Source organism: Atractosteus spatula, chromosome 26 (assembly GCF_055471065.1).
Source record: "Atractosteus spatula isolate fAtrSpa1 chromosome 26, fAtrSpa1.hap1, whole genome shotgun sequence".
NCBI classification, from domain to species: Eukaryota; Metazoa; Chordata; class Actinopteri; order Semionotiformes; family Lepisosteidae; genus Atractosteus; species Atractosteus spatula.
The window spans coordinates 4,639,329-4,659,365 of NC_142731.1; the positions used below are offsets into that span (position 1 = coordinate 4,639,329).

Sequence of the window (20,037 nt, forward strand, 5' to 3'; positions counted from 1 at the left end):
GATAACTTCACAGCACCTTCTCCACCCTACAAGACTGTACTTTCTCAAGACTGATAGCTTAGGTTCGATCACAGACCGAAGAAGAACTGATCAGGTCAGTTCCAAATAAAAGATCAACCCAATCTCCAGAAAGATGAGACAGACTGTATTTTGACCTCTTATTTGAATATCAAGAGATGAAATGTGGGGTATGGTTCCTTTAAAGCTCACGTTCTGGTAGCAGAACGATCTAGCTCTAGGCCACATGAAGCAGCTACCATGCTGTCTTCCTCTGCATCACAACAAGCTCAGCTCCGTGCACAGCCACCGCAGTGCTGCCACTCAGGCCTAGTGCTGCAAACGTGTCTTGAAGAGCCACATATTTTCTACAGTAAGCTAATCACCAACAAGATCCTTGAACCAGACCTCTAGCCTTTTACACCACTACTGTATATAGTTCTGAGCACCAAAGTTTTACACAGCTGTCCTTTGGAAGGGCCTGGAAAGGACAGATGAGGGCTAATGTAAATACACCAAGGTCTGATTTACATGAGGTTACTGTTCAGTGAGGCTGTTCTCGAAATTGATAGTCCCACTAATCCCATACGTATTAGGCAAAATCATAACTTCATTTCCAGACGTACACATTACAAAAGCACAAAAAAAAGAGACCTTTTTCTGTACCGTTAAGCTCTTGGAGGCTCTCGGACCATACAGTATATCTAAAGACACTGCAGTTTAAATTAAAGGTTCTTATAGGTTCTATACTGCCCAGACTAAGAAAAATCAAAATGAACGAAGGATTGAATGTTTCAGGAGTAATAAAACTTAATATTATTCTAAGGTACTGAATTTATTGCTCTTGACATCAATGCTAAGGGAGATGGAAGGGAAGTAAGCCAAAATCTGGACTGCATAGTGAGGATAATCTGATAAAGCTCCTTTATTACAAATTCTTCTGACTTTCTTTTCTTTGGTTATGATCCAAGCTGTGGGGTAACTACCTCACTTACAGGGAACTGCTCTTCCTTACAGTGAAACAGCAATATCTCTAATACAGTAAGAACTGGAGACCCGAGAAAAAAAATAGAATTTATCCACGTTACGAAACTCGGGGAATGCAGAGGTCAAAGCAGTCTCCATACAGTATATTAAACCGCATGCACAAGTGTAGTACATAGCAGTGTAGTCTTAAAAATATAGCAATATAGCAAAGGGTGTGCATTAAAACTGGCACATCTCTTCTGCTGCAAGCCAAATGAATCTTCTACATGGTACATCTGCACAATGTAAATGTTAAAAACCTGAACCTAAACCTAAAGCTCCTTTACGTTTTGCAGATCTGTCAGGAAGACCTGTCAATTTGTTTACAACGGTGGTCAACATTAAACCAGGATCCCATCAGGCGGACAGGGGGCTCTGCTTGTGTAAATCCGAGGTCCCGTGTATCCAGAGGCCATTAGTGAACCCAGGATACTCTTTCAGGGCACTCTGAGTGCTGACCCCCGAGTCACAGGCAAATCCCATTCAGGCAACTAAAACCCATCAGGTTGAAACTCGTTTAATCCTCATCTTATTTCAACTGCGTCCCACAGAGATGCCTTATACAACAGGACTGTCCTTAAAAACGGGTATTTGTGACCGTCCGTGCAGACATGCAGGAGCAGTATGTCAATGTGAACCATATACAGTCGTTTAAATGGGAAAGGTTAGCCGAGAGAGAAAAAAAAACTTTAAAAGACGCGCCAATAAAAACCCTCCAGGCCCACAATACTACTAAACGCGCTGCCGGCCTTCCAGAAACGATCGCTTTGGTTTATAATCCTTATCAAACTGACAGCAAGGCACAAGCTTGTGGAAACCTGAGAAGGTACCCATCCACAATGTGGATAAGTCCGGCTATACTGCGATGTTCATGTGTCACTGTTACTGTGTCACCCCGATGACAGCGTCGACTCAAACGACTGACTGTACCAGCACAGTATGAGAAGGCGGTACAGCAGGTCGTCTTTATGGCTGTACTTTGTGTGAGGGTTTAAGCTCCTCTAGGCATGGTGACTGTCTGCATGACTGGATTCACTCCCAGTGCACGCAGTGTCCTTATTTCTCCCCAGTCTGAGGCGCGGCGCTGGGTCACCAGTAAAAAGAGAGCCGACAGCAATCGGAAGATGTCCCTCCTTGTTGCTCAGCAAACAAAGTGCGCCCGTGTGTTGCCACTCACAACGACAGAAAGGGGTTACAATCCGGCAACTACACACTGCCTGACCGGGCTTGTTTCATGTCGTTTTCTCCGTGGCGTCGTTCCTGCGCAAAGCGGACAGAAACGCTCGACTTGAACTGCAGCACTTTATACTGCGTGTCTGGCTGCAATATGCATTGTTGACATTTGCGTGTGTTGTTTTCATGTTAAAAAAAAACGTGTTTAGGTCTTCCGGCGGTCTTAAAAACACCTCCACAGAGAAAGGGTTTACATACGACCACCAGCAATATTATTAATAATACATGTTATGCCGCGCATTATTTTTAACCGCACCTGGGATAGCGCACTGACCTCCCCACCCCCCACGAGTTCCGGTCTCACCTGGCGTATAAACCACACGAGAGTGACATTCATGCCCAATTCACTCCGGCACCACCAAGATAATGGGCCTCGCTGTTCTGCTCCTCGTTAAATAAATATCAGAATAAACCCGATGTATCCACATTTTAATTATTTAGTATCGAGAAAAGTCTGCCTCCCCTATTATATTTATGGCACTTGGAGTCTAAAGCGGATAATCTGGTAAATCTACACGTTGCATCACATTTGCCTACTAATACCACACGTTGGAAAACGTCGGTAAAATAAAAAGGGACACACACGCCAAATTAAGCATCTTATTCTCTTCATTTTTCCTCTCAAGAGTAAATTTCAAAAAGCTTTCTGCATTTTAGATTCACAACCAAGCCCGTATAAAACACAGTGAATTATTTAATTAATTAACGCGGATAATGAACGACCTGGCACGTTAGATGCGTGCTGATATTTGCCTAAATACGCGCGTCTCCGTGGTGGGCTCAGGCGACAGGAAAAAGATTGAACGTACGAAATACCGATACCGCGATAAACACCGGTAGATAAAGGGAGGATACAATATTTTCTCTCCTTTACAGAGCAAAAAAAAAAAGAGATTTAAGTTTTCAAAAACACCCTAACCTCATTTCAAGGGATAAACCCACCTGGGGCTGGTACAGTAATGATACAGTTAGCCGCCAAGCACTGATCACTGCAGCTGCCGAACCGGACCGGTTTGTGAGCATCTGTGCCTTGTGTGGCGACAACACAGACCCACACAAATTCACGAAGTCCGTTTCACAACGTGCTTACCGCATTTTGTTGAAGGGGAAAGAAAAGCAAATCTCTCAACCTTGCTGAATTATTTATTGCCTACCTTGTGCTATTTCTGGTCTCCTCCGTCCGAGGAAACGGTTCTCTCTCCTCTCCTTCAAAGCCGGGTTTGTAGTTCCTATTCCCGGGTATATAATTAAGAACCAACAGCGCCCAACTGTTTGTGCTGTGTTTTTTTTTTCCTCTCCTCTTAACCTGAGCCAAAACACCGCGCCGAAAGGGCCGTGAGGAAAATTGCCACGGGGGAAGAAGAAGGTTTCAAGGTTTCAGAGCTCCGGCGCTGGCGGACGAGGGTCGGTTCATAACAAACACGCTCTTCCAGCGGGGAGACGGGCGCAGTACAGCGAGCCGACGCCGGGCGCTACAGCTGCTGCTGCTGCTGCTGCTGCTGGGCTGACAAGCGCGGCGGCGGGGTGGAGACGGAATAATTCATGAGAGAGAAGGACGGCCTATGTCTTTTGCATGGCTTTGTAATAATTCAACAGCAGGTTAGGCCGTGGCCCATCTAAAGGCTCGTTTTACCCGGTCCCCCCCCCCCCCCCTCCATCTCTGTTATTTTTTTTAACGACGGATTTTATTAAGTAGTGTTCAAGGAGAGTCGGCGAGGAAATGGAAAGTAAAAATTGTAAAAATAAATTCGCCTGGATGGTTTAATTACTATTTACCGCCCCCCTCCTTTCCCCCCCCTGCATAAACACACAGACACTGCGAAATAAGTGAAATATTAGAAAGAGGAAGCCGTCTTGGAATAATAAAGGGTATGTATTTGCTTCCTGCTTTCTGATCTTAAAACATGAGCTACAAACTAGGACCAATGACAACACTACGTTTTAAAATTCTGCAGGTGAAACTGGACACTGGAGTCCAGATGTCACACACAGTAGTGTGTGTGTGTCATGTTTGCACACTTGTCTTTTGTGACTGTTAGTATAGTATATTGACGCACTGTGTCAGGAAAAAAAAACTTTTGTATGGAGTTATAGTTTAGCTGTTGAACAACTGACAGGCCCTTCAGTAACTTTAATAGCTGTAGAACAGGTGTTCCTCTCTAAACTGCCCAGCTGGGCTTTGCTCCAGCCAAACCATTCACTTAATCTTAATCACTTTAACTAACCTAACAAGTAGCTTGAGAGTATTTGATTTCTATAAAAAAGGTGGCAATTTAAGGTTTACTTATGAATAGCAGAAGGTAAATGTCAGGGCTCCAACATGACTGGGCACAGAAAATAATTCGAGTTAATGAACCCTGATCCCTGAGAATAGCAGTGTCTAATCCTCATGCTGGAGGTCACTGCGTCTGAAGAGTGTCCAGTCCTGGCCCTGGAGAGCTACTGTGTCTGCAGGCTGTCCAGTCCTGGTCAAGGGGGGCTGGTATGTCTGCAGCTCTATTTAAGGCATTGCCGAGCTGGTAGAAGCTGTGAAAGGGGTCCGGTGAAGCCAGCAGTCAGAGTATTTTAGTCTTTAAGAACAGAGCTGAAGCAGAAGCCTTCAGGACCAGGAGACTGGGCAGCCCCGTTCTGGAAACAGACTGGGGGTGCGCTTTCAGCCAAGCCACTAAGATCCCCCAGATCAGCTGTTGGCAGCAGCCTTGTGAAAAAACACAGAGGGCAAGCTGTCATGCTGAGAGGCACCTTTTGCGACATGTAGAAAACAGCATGCGTTTCTGACCCACATGGCCCTGCCTGCTACAGGGAACTGGGCACAGACTGGAGGAGTGGCATATCCCCACCCTGGCCCTGGAGGCCCAGTGCATTAACAAGAGTCCAACCTTTCTTATACATAAGCTCTTCATTAACTGATACTTCAGTGTTAACAAACTTAAACAATAAAAACAGACAATACTTAAACAACAATGCAGACAAATTTGCATTATCAACTAAATGCAGTATTCACAGCCAAATGGTGAACTGAGAAAATCTGAATGACTACAGTAACAGTGTAAAAATGAAATAACTGCTGTTATTCCAATTCAGGTTGGCCATACTGACTTAGTATGAAAGAATGACATCTGGCCTTGATAGGTAGGAAAGGTGCATAATGGACACCTACAACTCAGAGAAATAACAGCTGACTCTAAAGAGTGAAGAGATTGATTCTGCACATTTGAAAAAATAATAAATTGATTTATCTTTCCTGAAATTTATTTGAATATAGTGAGTGAATCCCCATACACTTTCTTAATTTATGGTATCCCATGCTAATAAATATAATTAATGCATTAAATGCAACTGTTGCATCGCTGCTAATAGGACCAGAAGATGGTAAAAAATGTGGGCGGAATTAGTAGGATTCAATTTTCCTAAGAGTGATGAGGAAGAATGTAAACAGCAGGATTGATCTTGCAAGTTATCCAACAGCACCTGTTTCTGAAGCCCACATCTGAAGAAGAACAGAGACACTCATCCTCCTTCCTGTTTCCTGTTCACGACAAAAGAACGTCTGTGTTGTTTATTGTGACAGTTACTTTCACAATCGCAAAATTCCCCCGTCTGCTTTTATCCAGTGTATGGAGTACAGACATTTCTGTTTCATCTGTTCTGTTTCCCAAATCACACATGCACACCTACATTGAGTCTGTATTAGACTGCAGCTTGCTGAGAGCTTATTATACTACTTCAAGCGCTATGCATCTCTGCCTTGGTGTGACTATAGTTTAACTGGCCGTGGGAGTATCACAGCATTCCTCTGTAACATTAATCATGGTGTGCCGTGGTAGTCCATCGGTCTAGTGTATCATATAACAATATAGGGAGGTTAAATCCATAGGAATCCATAGCAAAACTACCAGTAAAACCACAGTAAACCACAGCAACTGTGCAGAACTATACCTTAGTAAACGTTCAGAAGCGATAATGATTTACAGTCCATCCAATTTTTATATGTTTAAAGTGTAATTGAATATCTAACTATTCACACCTTTCATCTAAAAGAAATGTATTTAGTAATTTAGTAAGTGTGTAAATATGGCTTGTTTATGCTTGCTTTTCAGGGAAAATTTTCATAATAGCAAGGGAACACAGATTCTTGCAAATTGACTCATTTAAGATATAGAGTGCTAAGACATATGTCTGGAAGCTTGCATGTGTCTTTTTTCTTGGGCATCTGTTATTGTGCAGCTGGATATTCAGTACATATTAAGAACATGTTAGAACACACGAAACACATTTCTTATGCAGTTTCATTATCCCAGTTTTGAGTGAGGGTTAGGGTTAGATTGGGGTTAGCTCCTTAGGCATTGTTTGGCCATTCTAATATTTTTTTTAAGAACTGCACAAACACCTAACAGAATATTGATCTATATATAGATTTATGTAAACATATGTAGTATTTATCATATGACTATAATATTAACATATGTATATTTTTACACTTACTGCAATTTTACCATATTTTATATATAAAATCAGGCCACAGGCGTTTCAGAAATATTTCAAATAAAGTGAGTATCCCAAATCTGGATTTGTTTCATATGAACCAAAGGAAGAACAAGTCTTTTTAAAGACTTAATTAAATTCTCAAACTATGATCTGATTATGCATTAGATTGGACTGGGTCAATAGTGCTAATGCAATTAAGAATACAAAAGGCTCATCTGTTATTGATTGCATTTCCACTGCTTGGTGCCAATGGCTGATTCAAGGCCAGTCTAGGGCTGACTGATAATTTATTTGGGTTTGTTTGTGGTGCGGGATGATGGATAATGTTTAAAAAGCCTTAGCGTGTTGGCAAAAGCATAGGATTGTAATGCACTCAGAGACATTGCAAGGGTCTGTAAATCTACCAAGTGTCTGCACATATTCATAACCCAATTTCAATTTCTTCTCTGACCTTCCATCTCTTCTCTTTTTTAATTTAAAAATTATGTAATATTATTGCTATTCTGGTATTTTGACTGCCCATGAATGAAATAAACTGATTCCAAGTAGGCATTTTCTAAGCAGTTACATTAGAGATGTTCTTATCCAAATGCTACCAGTTAATGTGGCGTTCTTTCGGGAGAACTCTCCTGGCAGACTCACATTAAGGCAGCATGTTTGGTTTGGTTATCTAAGCTAATCAGTGGTAATTTGAAAGATTGCTGGGAAAAAAAAACGCAAATCCATGGGGAGAAACACAGCAAATAAGAATCAGCCTGATCTTCAGGCTCATTTGTGGATGACGCTTGAATGCACAGGGATCTCTTGTAAAAACAACGCTGGAGGCGAGGAGGTGGCATATAATGGGAGCCCCACGGACCCCCCGGTTACCTTCTTCACTGTGAGCATCGGCCAGTACATCCGTATCAGTCATCAAGGCCAGCGTCCCGACTGTGAATTCCAAATGTATGTTCTTGTCACCATCCTTTCTGATCTGTATGAAAAAAAGCCTGGGCAATCTGAGCATTCTCTGCAGCCTCTATTAGCACAGAGGCTGTGCAGGAAGTTGCCGCGCAGGGTCCCCTGCTGGCAGCTTGAAAGACGCGCTCGGATTAAAGAAAGGTCGGCCTCATTGGGAGCGCAGGCGTGGGTGGAGGAAATCTGCAACCCCGCAGGGGGTGAGATTGAGCCCAGCGCCTTGAGTAGCACATGGCCGGCCATACAGGCATAGAGTAACGGCTACGTGGCTCCGACAGTCGTCCTCCTGTGCAGCAATCACAGCCATGCTCACCCAGGCGAGCTGGAACAAGCTATCACTCTGCGTCCTGCCACACTAACATGGGCGACCCAGACTGAATGGCTTCTTCCAGCTTTTCCGGAGCACTGTTTCTGAAGACGTCCGTCACAATTCAGTACCTGAATCAGATCCCTTCCCAATCTCCCCTTTTCAAGAAACTAAAATGTTTCGGGTTCTTCAGCATACGAAGCATACGAAGTTGCCTCAGACCCACAAAAAAGTGTCTGGTTGCTGTTCTCTGGACTGGTTCCAATCTTCTTTTGTAATATTCTGCCCACAATCGTACACAATATGCTAAATGAATGTGGTCTTACTAGTACATTGCACAATTTTAACATTACTTATTGAATTTAAATTGTACACCTCTCTGTTTTGAGTTTAGCAAAGAATGCAGATTGCAACAGCAGATTCTTATAGTTTCTTCTGCTCAACTACAAATATATTTCAGGAGAATGTCCATGATTACCTCCATCTCAGTTTGGGATGCTGTGCTGTTTTAAGGATGAGATTGAGAGATTTGATTACTTGATGTTGCACATCACAGTGATTTTTATAAGCATGTGGAAGCCAATCAAATTATACACTAAGTATTTACAACTTACTGAGTTTCATTTCCTCAATAGAATCAATACAAATTCAATTATTATTGAATCCCCTACATAGAAAGGTTTCCCTCCTAATGTCCACACAGTATGCATATGGTCAGTGCTATATGCCTCGCATATAAGCTCTAATAAAGGTGAAACAGCTGTCAGAAGCTGCTAATTTTCACTTTCTATGTGCAAAAAGACGGAAGGAGAAGACAGTCCCATCTCTCATAGCATTGTAATTGGATGGGAGCTAATTAATATTCATACCCACAATCCAGTATAACTGTACGCGCAGAGTAATTACTAACTCTTTACTTACCTATTCAATAGCCTATCACTCTATCTTAAATGGTGTGTGTCTTTCTACCTAGGTAACTATATGCCTAGGTTTCTTCCCTAAGCACACTAGGTAAGGGATGAACCAGCACAGTTCCGAAGGGGAAGGCTAGGCTGGACTGTGTTTTTATCAGCGCCAGCCGTATCAGTGTAGCGTGACCCAGTGGCGTCAATGACCCCATGCTTCAGCAGGCACAGAGCCCTGCTCCACCCTTCCCAATCTGACAGTTAACAGCTCCCTCAGCACCTCAGTCGCTGGAAACGCCAGCACGCAACAGGCTTGTCCCCATCTGCCAGACACCCCATAAATCAGACAAGAGCGATCAGGCCACCACACCCCAATCAGAAACGGGAAGCTGATAAGACAGCTGAGAAAATAGCCCCTACCAAGATGGGAGGTCCACGTGGGTGGGGTTGGTGCTATTTATAGAACCAGTTTTTAGAGTTTGAAATTGTTGGGAATCAAAAGGCTGGCAAAGGCTATGATGAGAAATGTGCCATAACAGAAACAAAAGGCAAAAGAATACATGTACTGTACATGTGGTCAGATCCCAGAATTGTGTTTCTCGGCACTGGGCAGGGAAAAGATTAAGGGGTCGCTCTTGATCGGGCGCTGTCTTGCTTCAGTCACGCAGTGTAATCAATGAGAGCAAAGCCTCAGACACAGGGAGAAGATGTGACCCTCCTTAATCCACTCCTCCAGGCTCATCTGCCACAAGGTATCAAAGCACAGGCTGGGAGCAGTGCCCAGTGCTAGGCAATCAACCGCGACCAGCAGATCCTCCCCTGGGCTCCATCCGCGGTAATAATCTTAAAGCTCTACCCCGAGGAATGAAAAACAACAAACCTTTCCTTTAAGGAAGTGTATTACTTCCTCAGAAGGAACAGCTGGCCCAATATACAGTATCAACAATTTTCCCATTATTCTCTGTGCCACCTGGGGACCTGCCATTTGAAAACCAGCATCACTGATGCAGAGATATGGCCGCCGTGACTCAACAACTTGAAAAGCATTAGATATGACTCTACTTCAAAATACAGGTAATGCAGCATTTACTGTTTATTTTTGTGTGTTTTAATGCAGTATTTGCTGTTTTAAAAATGCTCTTGGAATCCACTCAGGCAGCTCCTATGCTGGACTAACAATAAGACTCTTAACAATAAAGCACATGATGCCCGCTAACAATGACATTTAAAAAACTCTGGCACTTTAGTCTTTGTAATTTTACAATCTCGGAGACGGTAATAATGTAAAATTAAAGATCACAAACAAAAGCGCGGAGGCAGGCAAACCCAACATCAAGAGCCCATGGCGGTGGGATCACATTGCTTGGTAACCACAGATGAGCTCCATGCAGCCAAGACCAGCATTCCCAGCCTTGGTTGGCCACAGACAATAATACTGCATGGGGTGCCCTCCCTGATGATTCAGTACACGCAGAGATCAGAGATACTTCAGTATTTCCTTTCTGGAGGGGCTGTTGGTGTGTTGGTGATCAAACCCTGCATGGTGAGCTTTGTGTTTTCAGAATAGGGGTGAATCCCTGCAGTATCCATTGGCAGGACTGTCCCAGGCGGACGAGACTTCAGGCTCGCCTCCCAGCCCAGTGGAGAAGATATGAGCGCCATCATGGGGCAGCACCTGGGCGACCCCGATAAGCATCCTGGTGTGGGGGGAGGGGGTAAAGATACGAATCACAGTACATAAGATAAGGGGAATCAGGATGAGCAGAAAAACGACGAAAATACAGCTAAGAAAAGCAAGTAGTGTAGAAAAGTCCGAATGGACGATGAATGTACGTCTTATGCAACATGGCAAAGCAAACTGGTCATCGATCGTCAACGTCCCCTAATCCAAAGGCTCTCCAACACCTATAACATCTATAACATGCAAGGGGAATTGAAAGACAAAATTATTTTCATTAATATTATTCGAGCGGATCTTGTACACTTATGTTTTTCTTTAAAAAAAAAACAAACAGTATTGATGGCAACGTACTGTACATGATCCTCTCCGCGATCAGTGAGTGGCGAGGGCGATCTGAGCCGGTTTTCACATGCGAAACCCCTTTTTTTTCATGGCAACAGTAGCACCGTAGCAACCGGTTGCTAGGGAAAAAGCAGAGAAGGCCCCTGTAGAGCCTACATGCTTATTTGGCAAGTGAGCCATAAATGGAATTCCCCAGTGACAGGTTATCGCTTACCGCCGCCTGGTTTCCATGGTGACCATATGGAAGTGATGGAGCCGAGAACAGGGGGCACTGGCTAAGCGGGCCAGGCACTGCCATTCACCACGTGTCTTTCCTGTGAGAGTACATGCCAGCGGATGCCACGCTATGAACAGAGCTCCCCCTGACTGTGGCCAGTGGAACTGCAGCATCGTGAGACAGCGCCCCAGCCCCTGGTCCTGCAGACCTCCAGAGAAGCAGATGCTATAGGTAGCCGGTAACTGCTCAATCAGAAATTTCACAATAGCTGGAACAATTTGTTTCCGGACCATCAAGCGTCTGATTTGCTAATTTAGAAATCATTAGATATGAAAATTATAGTAATTTTCTGCCCGCAAGGACCCACATTCTTTCCCTCAATTAAAGAAAAAACTTGCTTAGTTTATCCATAAATTTAAAGTATTCACTATATTAAGAAACAGGTATGCGTTAGACATGCCTATCACCTACAGTATACAGTATGATTAGTGTTGAATGTTAAACCTGAAAAGTCCCATGCATATTAATATCGGATGTCCCAAACTCGTGCTGAAGTTTGCTCCGTGTGCCGTTTTACAGAATACAATCCGCAGCTCTGAAAATGCACGTTGAGTTGAAGAATACTATGACCAAAGAATAGGGTTCCTGAACAGAACATACAACAGAAACGCTCTGTTGCAATTCCTGCACGACACCTTGTTTTTAGTGGGGAACAAAGTCTTGGTAGAACACGCGGTGTCGATGACAGAGGCAGTCCGATCTGACAGCAGGCCATTGCGAAGACATCTGTACTGACTTTCAAACAAGCATTTTATAGTTGGGAAGTGCCACAGAAATAAAGCAAGCCCTGGCCGCTCATTATCCAGGGAGAGAAGTTAAAAATAGGAGGTGCTGGAGGCAGCCCAGATAACTCTCCGGGCGCTTCCAAAAGAAAAACAGACCCAGCTGTGAGATATGACTGCGTATTCGAGATGATTAAATTAACTCGTAAGCAATGTCCAACTAATACAGAAACATACATCGAAAGAGGGGCATATGTTTAAAATTTTACGTCATATAAATAAAGATTGCTCCATTTCTCCTGACATCTTAATATTATCATCATTGTCGTTGTTTTTTGTCTGGCGTTACATGGGTATTAGAGCCCTTAGCTCAAGAGAATCCCAAAAATCCCGCACCTCCATGCGGTTTCCACGGAAACGGGAAATGCAGGAAGAGGCAGCGCGACCTTCTCCAGCGACTGCGTTTCTCTGTCAATGAGCGACCTCTTCTGCGCGTTCACTGACGCGCAGGCACAGCCGCCGGAGCGGCGCGCTTCGGGAGCGCGCAAGCCTGCACCGAGGCAGGTGTACTCCGGTAAAGAGTGTCTAGACTGACTTCTCAAGACAAACTCAACTGGATCCCTTCCACGCTAGAACAGACAGTACGATAGCATCTCTTATCGGTGCAAACGTGCAGGTCACGTTTTTCTTAAATTAAATTAACAGTCGCTTAATATAAATATTTTTTCAACAAAATCCATTTCTGCACTGGCGGTAGGAGCTAGCCTTAACATAAAATGTTTTTACAGGATGTTGCATTTTCTGTGTCCGTGTTGTAAATCAGGTTTAAAAAAATATTAATAAATGCATAAACACTGTAGGCATCCATTCCATCCATTTTCAGAAAGAAAGGATTCTAGAAAATCATCATGTACTCAGAAAGCAAGAAGCCTATTTGGAGTATATGTGCATAAGGAATATTTTCATACTTTGTAAGATACAATTATTTGGTATGTAACAGTGTTGCCATCTAGTCTGCTGCATGGGATAGATGCTCTTGTGTGTTCTTCTGAGTTTAACAGCAGATCAAAGAATACTTAAGTGTAAAAAAATATTTAGCTCCAGAGTGACTTTTGCTACATTTTTCCAAAAGATAATCGTTTGAATGTGAGGGCCAGCTGCAGACAGTGACAAGAAAGCCGGGGCTGCTGTCACTAACAGGGTTGGCTGGAGGATCTGGGAACAGTGGTGAGCATGTGAGTGTGGCCGCCCAGGACTGGGTGGAGTCAGCCCATGAAACAGGAGCCGAGATGAACCTATTTTCCTGGTTAGGCCATGGTGTGTCTGAGCGTTTCCAGTCAGAGCAGAACTTGCCCTCTGGTGAAAACAAAAGAGCCTGCTCTTTGTCTGATCCGGTCGCTCAGTAATTGGTCAGCAGCCAATGCCTCAGCCCAGCAGATCTCCGATGACACGCGTGCGGCACCCTCTTCCCTCTCCCACCAGGGCAGCGGGCTGTGAAAGCGGAACTAAATATCGGAGGGTTGGGAATATATTAGAAACAAACAAAGAGGGCCTTGTGGCTTCATTCCGCTCCTTCCCAGGGAAGCGGGCTTCTGATTTCTCTCAGTGCTGCGCTTGAAACCGTATCTTCTCGCTGTCACAGGCCTCCTCCGTGCTCCCCGATGGAGCTGGTGAAGGACCATCTGCCAAAGAAAGGCTCTGTGTCCCGTCTCCCCTGCTACTCCCCAAGGCTAAGGCCAGACCAGGACACCAACGCCACCGACCACTTCAAAGGCACAGCGCTCAAAAAGGACCGGCCGTCCTCCTGTCGGAAACAGCGCTAATCCCCCCTATTCACCCAAAGTGCTGTGCGCAGGGGTTACAAAGCCTTCTGGCCCTCAAGAATAGTCAATGAAATCAGTTCATCACTTGTTAATTACTAAGTTTAGGTACAGAACAAGACATACATGATTTCTGATTCATAAAATATAGGAAACTATATTGCTATACTCAAATGCATGATAAAATTTAGCTGCATGTTTTTAGGTGCTTTTTTATCAACCTCAAGGAGGAGGTTTGCTTAACTCCACCAGAGAAAAAGAAATGAGTAATTTGGAAAAATATGGCTCCCTGCCTTGCACCACTGCTTGCCAGGAAAGGCTTAGGCTCCCAAAACCTGGATTGGGAGAATGAGTTTGAAAATGGATGGATGAAAAAAGAGGCTAATATATCATCGCACGGTGACAGGTCACAGGCTTTGAGCCGGAGCTAGCAGCAAGGCAGAGGGTCAGCCTTGGAATTCAGAGGTAAAAGTCTGAGAAAAAGTTTCCAAAACTGACCCCGAGCCATGAAATAACTGCTATCTCTCACAGCTGGTCCCTGAATCTCTACATACTCTGCATGAATCCCCTGGCATTTCCTTTGACCATGTCGAGTCCTGTTCATCCACTGCGTACTATAAACTGCAGCATCTGACTCTCTACTTGCAACCCTTCCCATATCACAAGGCAGGTGGCTTTGATCTTTCTAGAGAATTGGTGGATCGTGCTACAATGTGCAAATCTCCCACCTCACAGCAAGAGTTTCCGAATCCCAACACCAGTGGAAGTACTGACATCAGGAGGTACAGAGAAGCAGCAGTATGCTCCCAAATCCCAGTGAACCACACTTACACACCACAGGAGGCCAGAAAGCCAGAACAGGCCTTGTGCTAACAGGAGTGCAGTTATGCCCAATAATTTGTAATAACTGCACTCCTGTTAGCACAAGGGGTGTTTGTGCAATTTCCTGTCATAGGTAGCTGCTCCTGGAAGGAGGGGAGCAGTGTGTATGAAAAGCCAGCTCCTTCCACAAGCACTACAGAAAATCACAGGGGGCCGATGCCATGTAGGTTAATCCACGGCGTGGCAATGGCTAGAGTTCTGATTAAAATTCAGTGTATTTTTATCTGCCCCCTCACAAAGTGGCATCCTGGTGTATGTCCCCCCCCCCGTGGGGAAATAAAGTCCGGCTTTTCTCCTGTCTCAAACGCCTGCAAGACAGCGCTATTTTCAGCAAGCTGCAGAAAACGAAAGAGGGAAAGACATTTTGTGGTGCTGATATTAATGGCACTTTATAAAAATAAAACTCCCTTTGTCACATAAATTCCTTTTTTTTGGAATTTTGTCATTTAACAGTATCAAGTTATAGACTCGTTCTAGCTGTAACTGTATTACACTATCTACATCCATCCCTGTTCTAACTGCTTAGATTCAGGGTTGGGAAAGATCCGAAGCCTATCCTGGCAAGCAACAAGGCACAAGGCTGGACACAACCAGGACAGAGCATCAGTTAAGGCTAGGTGCTCTGTACATGTCAACGAACTAAACATAAAGCCAGTTTACTGTTCCTGGTAATCCACCATGCTGCTGTGATCCAGTATGGCTGGAGTTTCCACCATCAGACCTAACGGGACACTGATTAGTGTTTTTCCTGGTTTATTAATCACTGCTCAATGCCAGTTCTCAAAGACCGCTGGGCCTCCTGGATCCCATTATTGCTGAGTTCCTAATAACTTGATTGCACTAATTATTAGTTTAAATTGACCAGATTCAACATTACTCTAAGGCCCAGTTAATGATTTAAATATATCTATAAAATCTTTGAGTTTTTCAGCTCTCAAGGATTAGTCATTTATACTACAAGGTTAAGTACAGGTTCAGCATTTTTCCCGTGATGTAGAAAACACGTTGCTTACAGTACATAGGGTAATCAGCATGGTGGACAGGTGGATATGTTGTTTTTGAAATGAAAGGCACCAAAGGCTTCAGGTGCTGTCGGCTTGTTCCGCACTGAGAGAGGGAGGCTGTACCAGGAGCTTTACCACGAATCCCTGAAAAGACTCATCTGAACCAAAGCCCTGGAGCTTCTGCTTACACTCAAAATAAACAAACCGCACTTTTTATCATTATATTGTTTAAAAATAATTATATTAATTTAATCTCATGAAGCCCTTTTAACTCTGATCTTGAACTAGTTGACATACAAGAAGAAATGTTATTGGTGTAGCAATAGTATATGTATTTTGAAATGTGCAAGACAAAAAGAATTCTAAATATTCTGAGAACATTATTTTAGATTTATTAACTACCACTTCTTTTAAATTTAAAAGACACATAACTACATACAGCACATTAAAATTAATTTTCAGAAAACTAAAACTCTAACCAAAAAAAGAAACAATTCAGATTTCCAGTTCAGTGGAAAATTAACAAAACCCAGCCCTTTGTAAACATTTGCAACTCAAAAATTAAAGCATGTTTTTGCACGTTTACTAAAACACCACTTTCACTTAACTGAACTGAGAATAAAGACAGATGAAAATATTTTTCCAGGTTTAAACATCTGACCAAAGATTCAGGTTGCTTTGCAAGGAATGAAGGTGCAGTCTATTACATAAAGAAATAAAGCTTCTATAAATAAATGTACTAACATTAAGAACAAGCAAAGACTGGGCTGGTAAGGGCCATGGTTAAAGATGTAGTTCCCAAGGTAACTTTATTCAATAAATTGTATATTCATTCAATATTCAATAGCTGTGCACTGCGATGTATTGGGTAAGAGCCATTTGCAATCTGCCACGAGCTCTACTGAACTAGAAATGTCTGTACATTTTTAAAATATCACACAAGCAATTGATACATTTACAAAAACCAAAGAAGTCCAAAAGAGTGCACATACAGATGTGTTTAAAGTGCTCTTTTTGGTTCTTGGACATTGTATCGATTTGTAAAGCAGATGTTTCAAAGTACCTCCTTCTCCGTGAACAGGGATTCTATGGGAGTTTCATTACCCCTGATCTGTTTCAGTATCACATATGCAAAATCTACAATGCTCTGTCCAGAAATGGCAGTGATGCTGCTTAACTCATCAACAATCTGCAAATATAAAACCCAAAGACGCGTTATTTAGATTTGCATACATTGTATACTTCTGTTGTGATGTCCATTACTGTACACCACAGAACAAGGGGGGGCAAACAGAGGGAATTCTTGCAATCTTTCAGGCTTATTTTCTTGGACATGTGTCATAGCAATACACATCTCTGCCTTGTCTGTTTTTGCTTTGATTATCATATATAGTATTGCAATATATGTAAAGGAACAAGTAATAGGTTTATTCCATGCTGAAAAAAAGAAGAAAGAGAACACAACGTTTCGGCCGTGGAGCCTTCTTCAGGTGACACCTGAAGAAGGCTCCACGGCCGAAACGTTGTGTCCTCTTTCTTCTTTTTTTCAGCATGGAATAAACCTATTACTTGTTCCTTTGCAGCCTACGCATGCTGACGCAGCTACCCACCTGAACTACCCACTTGCAATATATGTAGTTGTATTACATATTATTGGCTTTTAATTACTATTACTATGTGTCTGAAAATGAAAATCTCTTCAACCTGTTTTAGAAAATTCTACAATTAATTTTTCTGGGACTTCTGTTACCTGCTCTCCCAGAGGCAGTTTAATTATCAAACCTATACAAACCTGTTTTTGTTACAGGTAGATCTGTTATTGCAAATAACTCAGACACTATGAAAATTAAGTGAGCTGGTTTCCTTGAACCTTCGAAAATTTTATTTTTGCTTGATCTGTAAAATTCCAGTACAGCAGGTCTGGCGAATCTTGCGAAGGTCCTTTTTGCTGAAGCGGTTATATAGTGTAGCATAACAGATAATATTCTGGGAGAAAGCAATCACATGGAATCACGCATTGATTACAATTGGTGAAATCTGAAAAGGAAATTGGAATGAAAAGTAGTGTACGGGGATTTTTAACTTTTTTTTGCTATGGGCTTCTCTATAGACTCTATAGAATTACCTGATCCCAGCTGGTGAAGCTCAGAATGAAGGCACCTGTAGCAATGACACCAGCTGCAAGAAGCATGCAGTCTTCCTTCACTGTCACAAACTTTGCCCTGCTCCTCCAAGCAATGTTCATGAAGACACATCAAATAAGGCAATATAAAGAAAAGGATTAGCATTTTGATAATACTTAACAAAGCTGACTTTTGTATTAACATATTACTGTAAACGGGCTAATGGGATCAAATAAGTGCAGGTGTGTGTTCAAATAGTGTGAAACACTGCTAAAACTTCTAAATTCTTATCTTCTCGGAGACGAGACGAGGGCATTGGGAGCTGTGGAATAAGAGTTTTTAAAACATGACTAGAAAATCGGTTTTTAATTGAGACATCACTGAAATGCCACCCACCTCTGCTCCTGGGTGGGGCTTAAACTCTCCGTGACGGACACCAGCAGGTGGTCGTAAATGAGATTTCTCTGGAGATATACGAACTGTAGCACTTGCTGACAAATAGTATACAGGCGTGGGACGGGAACTCTGGAATCATTGTATCCTGTTAACAGGGGAAAAACATGGACAGGCTTTGTTTTTCTGTACTGGGTTCTGCTGAACGTTTTTCATAAAATTAGTTGAGACTTTACATGTTTTTGCATGGTATCTGGTATCTCAAAAGTAAAGTTAGTAATCTCTAGCTTCCACTGGAGAGAACTGCTTTGGAAAACCGTGGTTATTTGCTAGTGTTATTGCCCTTGAAATGGAAACACTCACCCAGGACTTCCATGAGGACCTCAACATATGTGAGAGGATTTTGGAAGTTTATGCAGAAATCCAGAGTTTTCAGGATGTGGATTTCTGATTCCAGTAAAGCCTCTTTTGTATAGTTATATCCCATCTGGTGCAGAAATCTCACAGCTGTATTGTTGTCAATAAACTGTAAAATATAAATATAAAAGCCTTAAAAATAAAAAATATATATTTTTACGTGTCTTTGCTAAACTTCTTTTCTCTTCGTATAACACAGACAATTTCTCTGGAAACAATGGCAGGAGGGAGAAAAATGAAAAGTTCTTTGTATATTAACACTCCTCAGTGCTCTTGGGTCACTCAACATATGAAGACACAAAAGCAGTTTGAGAAACGACAACATTTCAGAGGTTGTTTAGCTATTTGAAATGGAAATCCACTAACCCTGCAGTGCAGCGCAAGTTTGCTTGCCAGCTGTATGGAGGTGAAAACGGTGAGTGTGAATCTCTCTCTTAGCTTCGTAAGAATGGAGCCAAGGGACTCTTCTCGGCCTTGAGCGGGCATGCTCAACAGACCTTCAAGGAGCTTCGTCATGTACCTGGAATTATAAAAAAACAGTCTGTGTGGGAAAAAAAATCACTATGTTTGAACCAGATGTTACTGTAATAACGTAATAAAGTGTTTAATGTGTGTTGAACCTGTGTAAAATGAAATGCACTCTAATTCAGACCCTATGTAAGTGGACCAATGTAGAAATAGCTTGGTGTTTGTTTTCAGTGATAACAAACGGGGACGTATTATTCCTTATTGTATTTAAAAAAACTGTAAGAACAGTATGGGGACGGGAGTTTAAACAATATTAAGTATTTTAGATAGCATTTTCCAACTTTTCCAAAGTGCAGTGAATTCAGGTTATATTTTTAACCCTACCCCTGCACCTAACTCCGACAGGAAAAGTAATGAGTGCTATTTATTGATGTAATTATTAACAAATGTCTGCCTACCGCTCCAGTATTTCCAGTGCTTGATATCCAGTGAAAAGATCCAGTCTTAACTCTTGGCACACAAGAAATATGTATTCTGCAAAAACAGGAGAAGATAAATCAATAACTGTCATTTGATTCTGTGGACTGAGTGAATGTCCCATTACACCAATTGCTCTTGAAGAAATATTGGACAGCTACGCAGTATTTAAAAAACCCTGTAACCTCGTCGACTTTTCTCACATTGACAACATGGCGACCGGCAAGGGAAGACCGTTTAACTGACGTACCTACAAGCTTTCTCTCTTTGAAACTTCCACTGTGACCCAAGACATTTCGTAAATGTTCCTTGTTTTTGCGGTTGAGGTTTACCAAGAAATCTGCCAGGATATCGTGGGTGGCGGCACCAAACAACATATCTCGACACACATCCGAAACCGAGGAACTCATTGCCTCAGTGGCCGTGGCCGTCCCCGGCGCGGCTAGGAAACGAATCATACGAAATGGGAAATCGCTATTAACGAGAAGGCTTTTTCCCTATCCTGGACGTCAAATTAA

General features: G+C 42.7%; 2 protein-coding genes across 2 annotated transcripts in view; both read right to left on the reverse strand.

Annotated features, from left to right (window-relative positions):
- Positions 1 to 3,738, reverse strand: part of LOC148814645 (protein TANC2-like) — a 225,536-nt gene extending 221,798 nt beyond the window's left edge. The window contains exon 1 of the mRNA XM_088906068.1: positions 3,411 to 3,738. The gene's annotated coding sequence lies outside the window, so the exon portion shown is untranslated. The remainder of the gene's footprint in view (positions 1 to 3,410) is intronic.
- Positions 3,739 to 16,499: 12,761 nt separating this feature from the next.
- cntd1 (cyclin N-terminal domain containing 1) lies at positions 16,500 to 19,977 on the reverse strand. The gene is made up of 7 exons (XM_088906233.1): positions 19,770 to 19,977; positions 19,501 to 19,576; positions 18,941 to 19,094; positions 18,521 to 18,683; positions 18,161 to 18,305; positions 17,767 to 17,863; positions 16,500 to 16,830 (listed from the first exon to the last, which is right to left on the reverse strand). The coding sequence occupies exons 1-7, from the start codon at positions 19,975 to 19,977 to the stop codon at positions 16,696 to 16,698; spliced, it is 978 nt and encodes a 325-aa protein (XP_088762359.1). The 3' UTR covers positions 16,500 to 16,695.
- Positions 19,978 to 20,037: the final 60 nt, after the last annotated feature.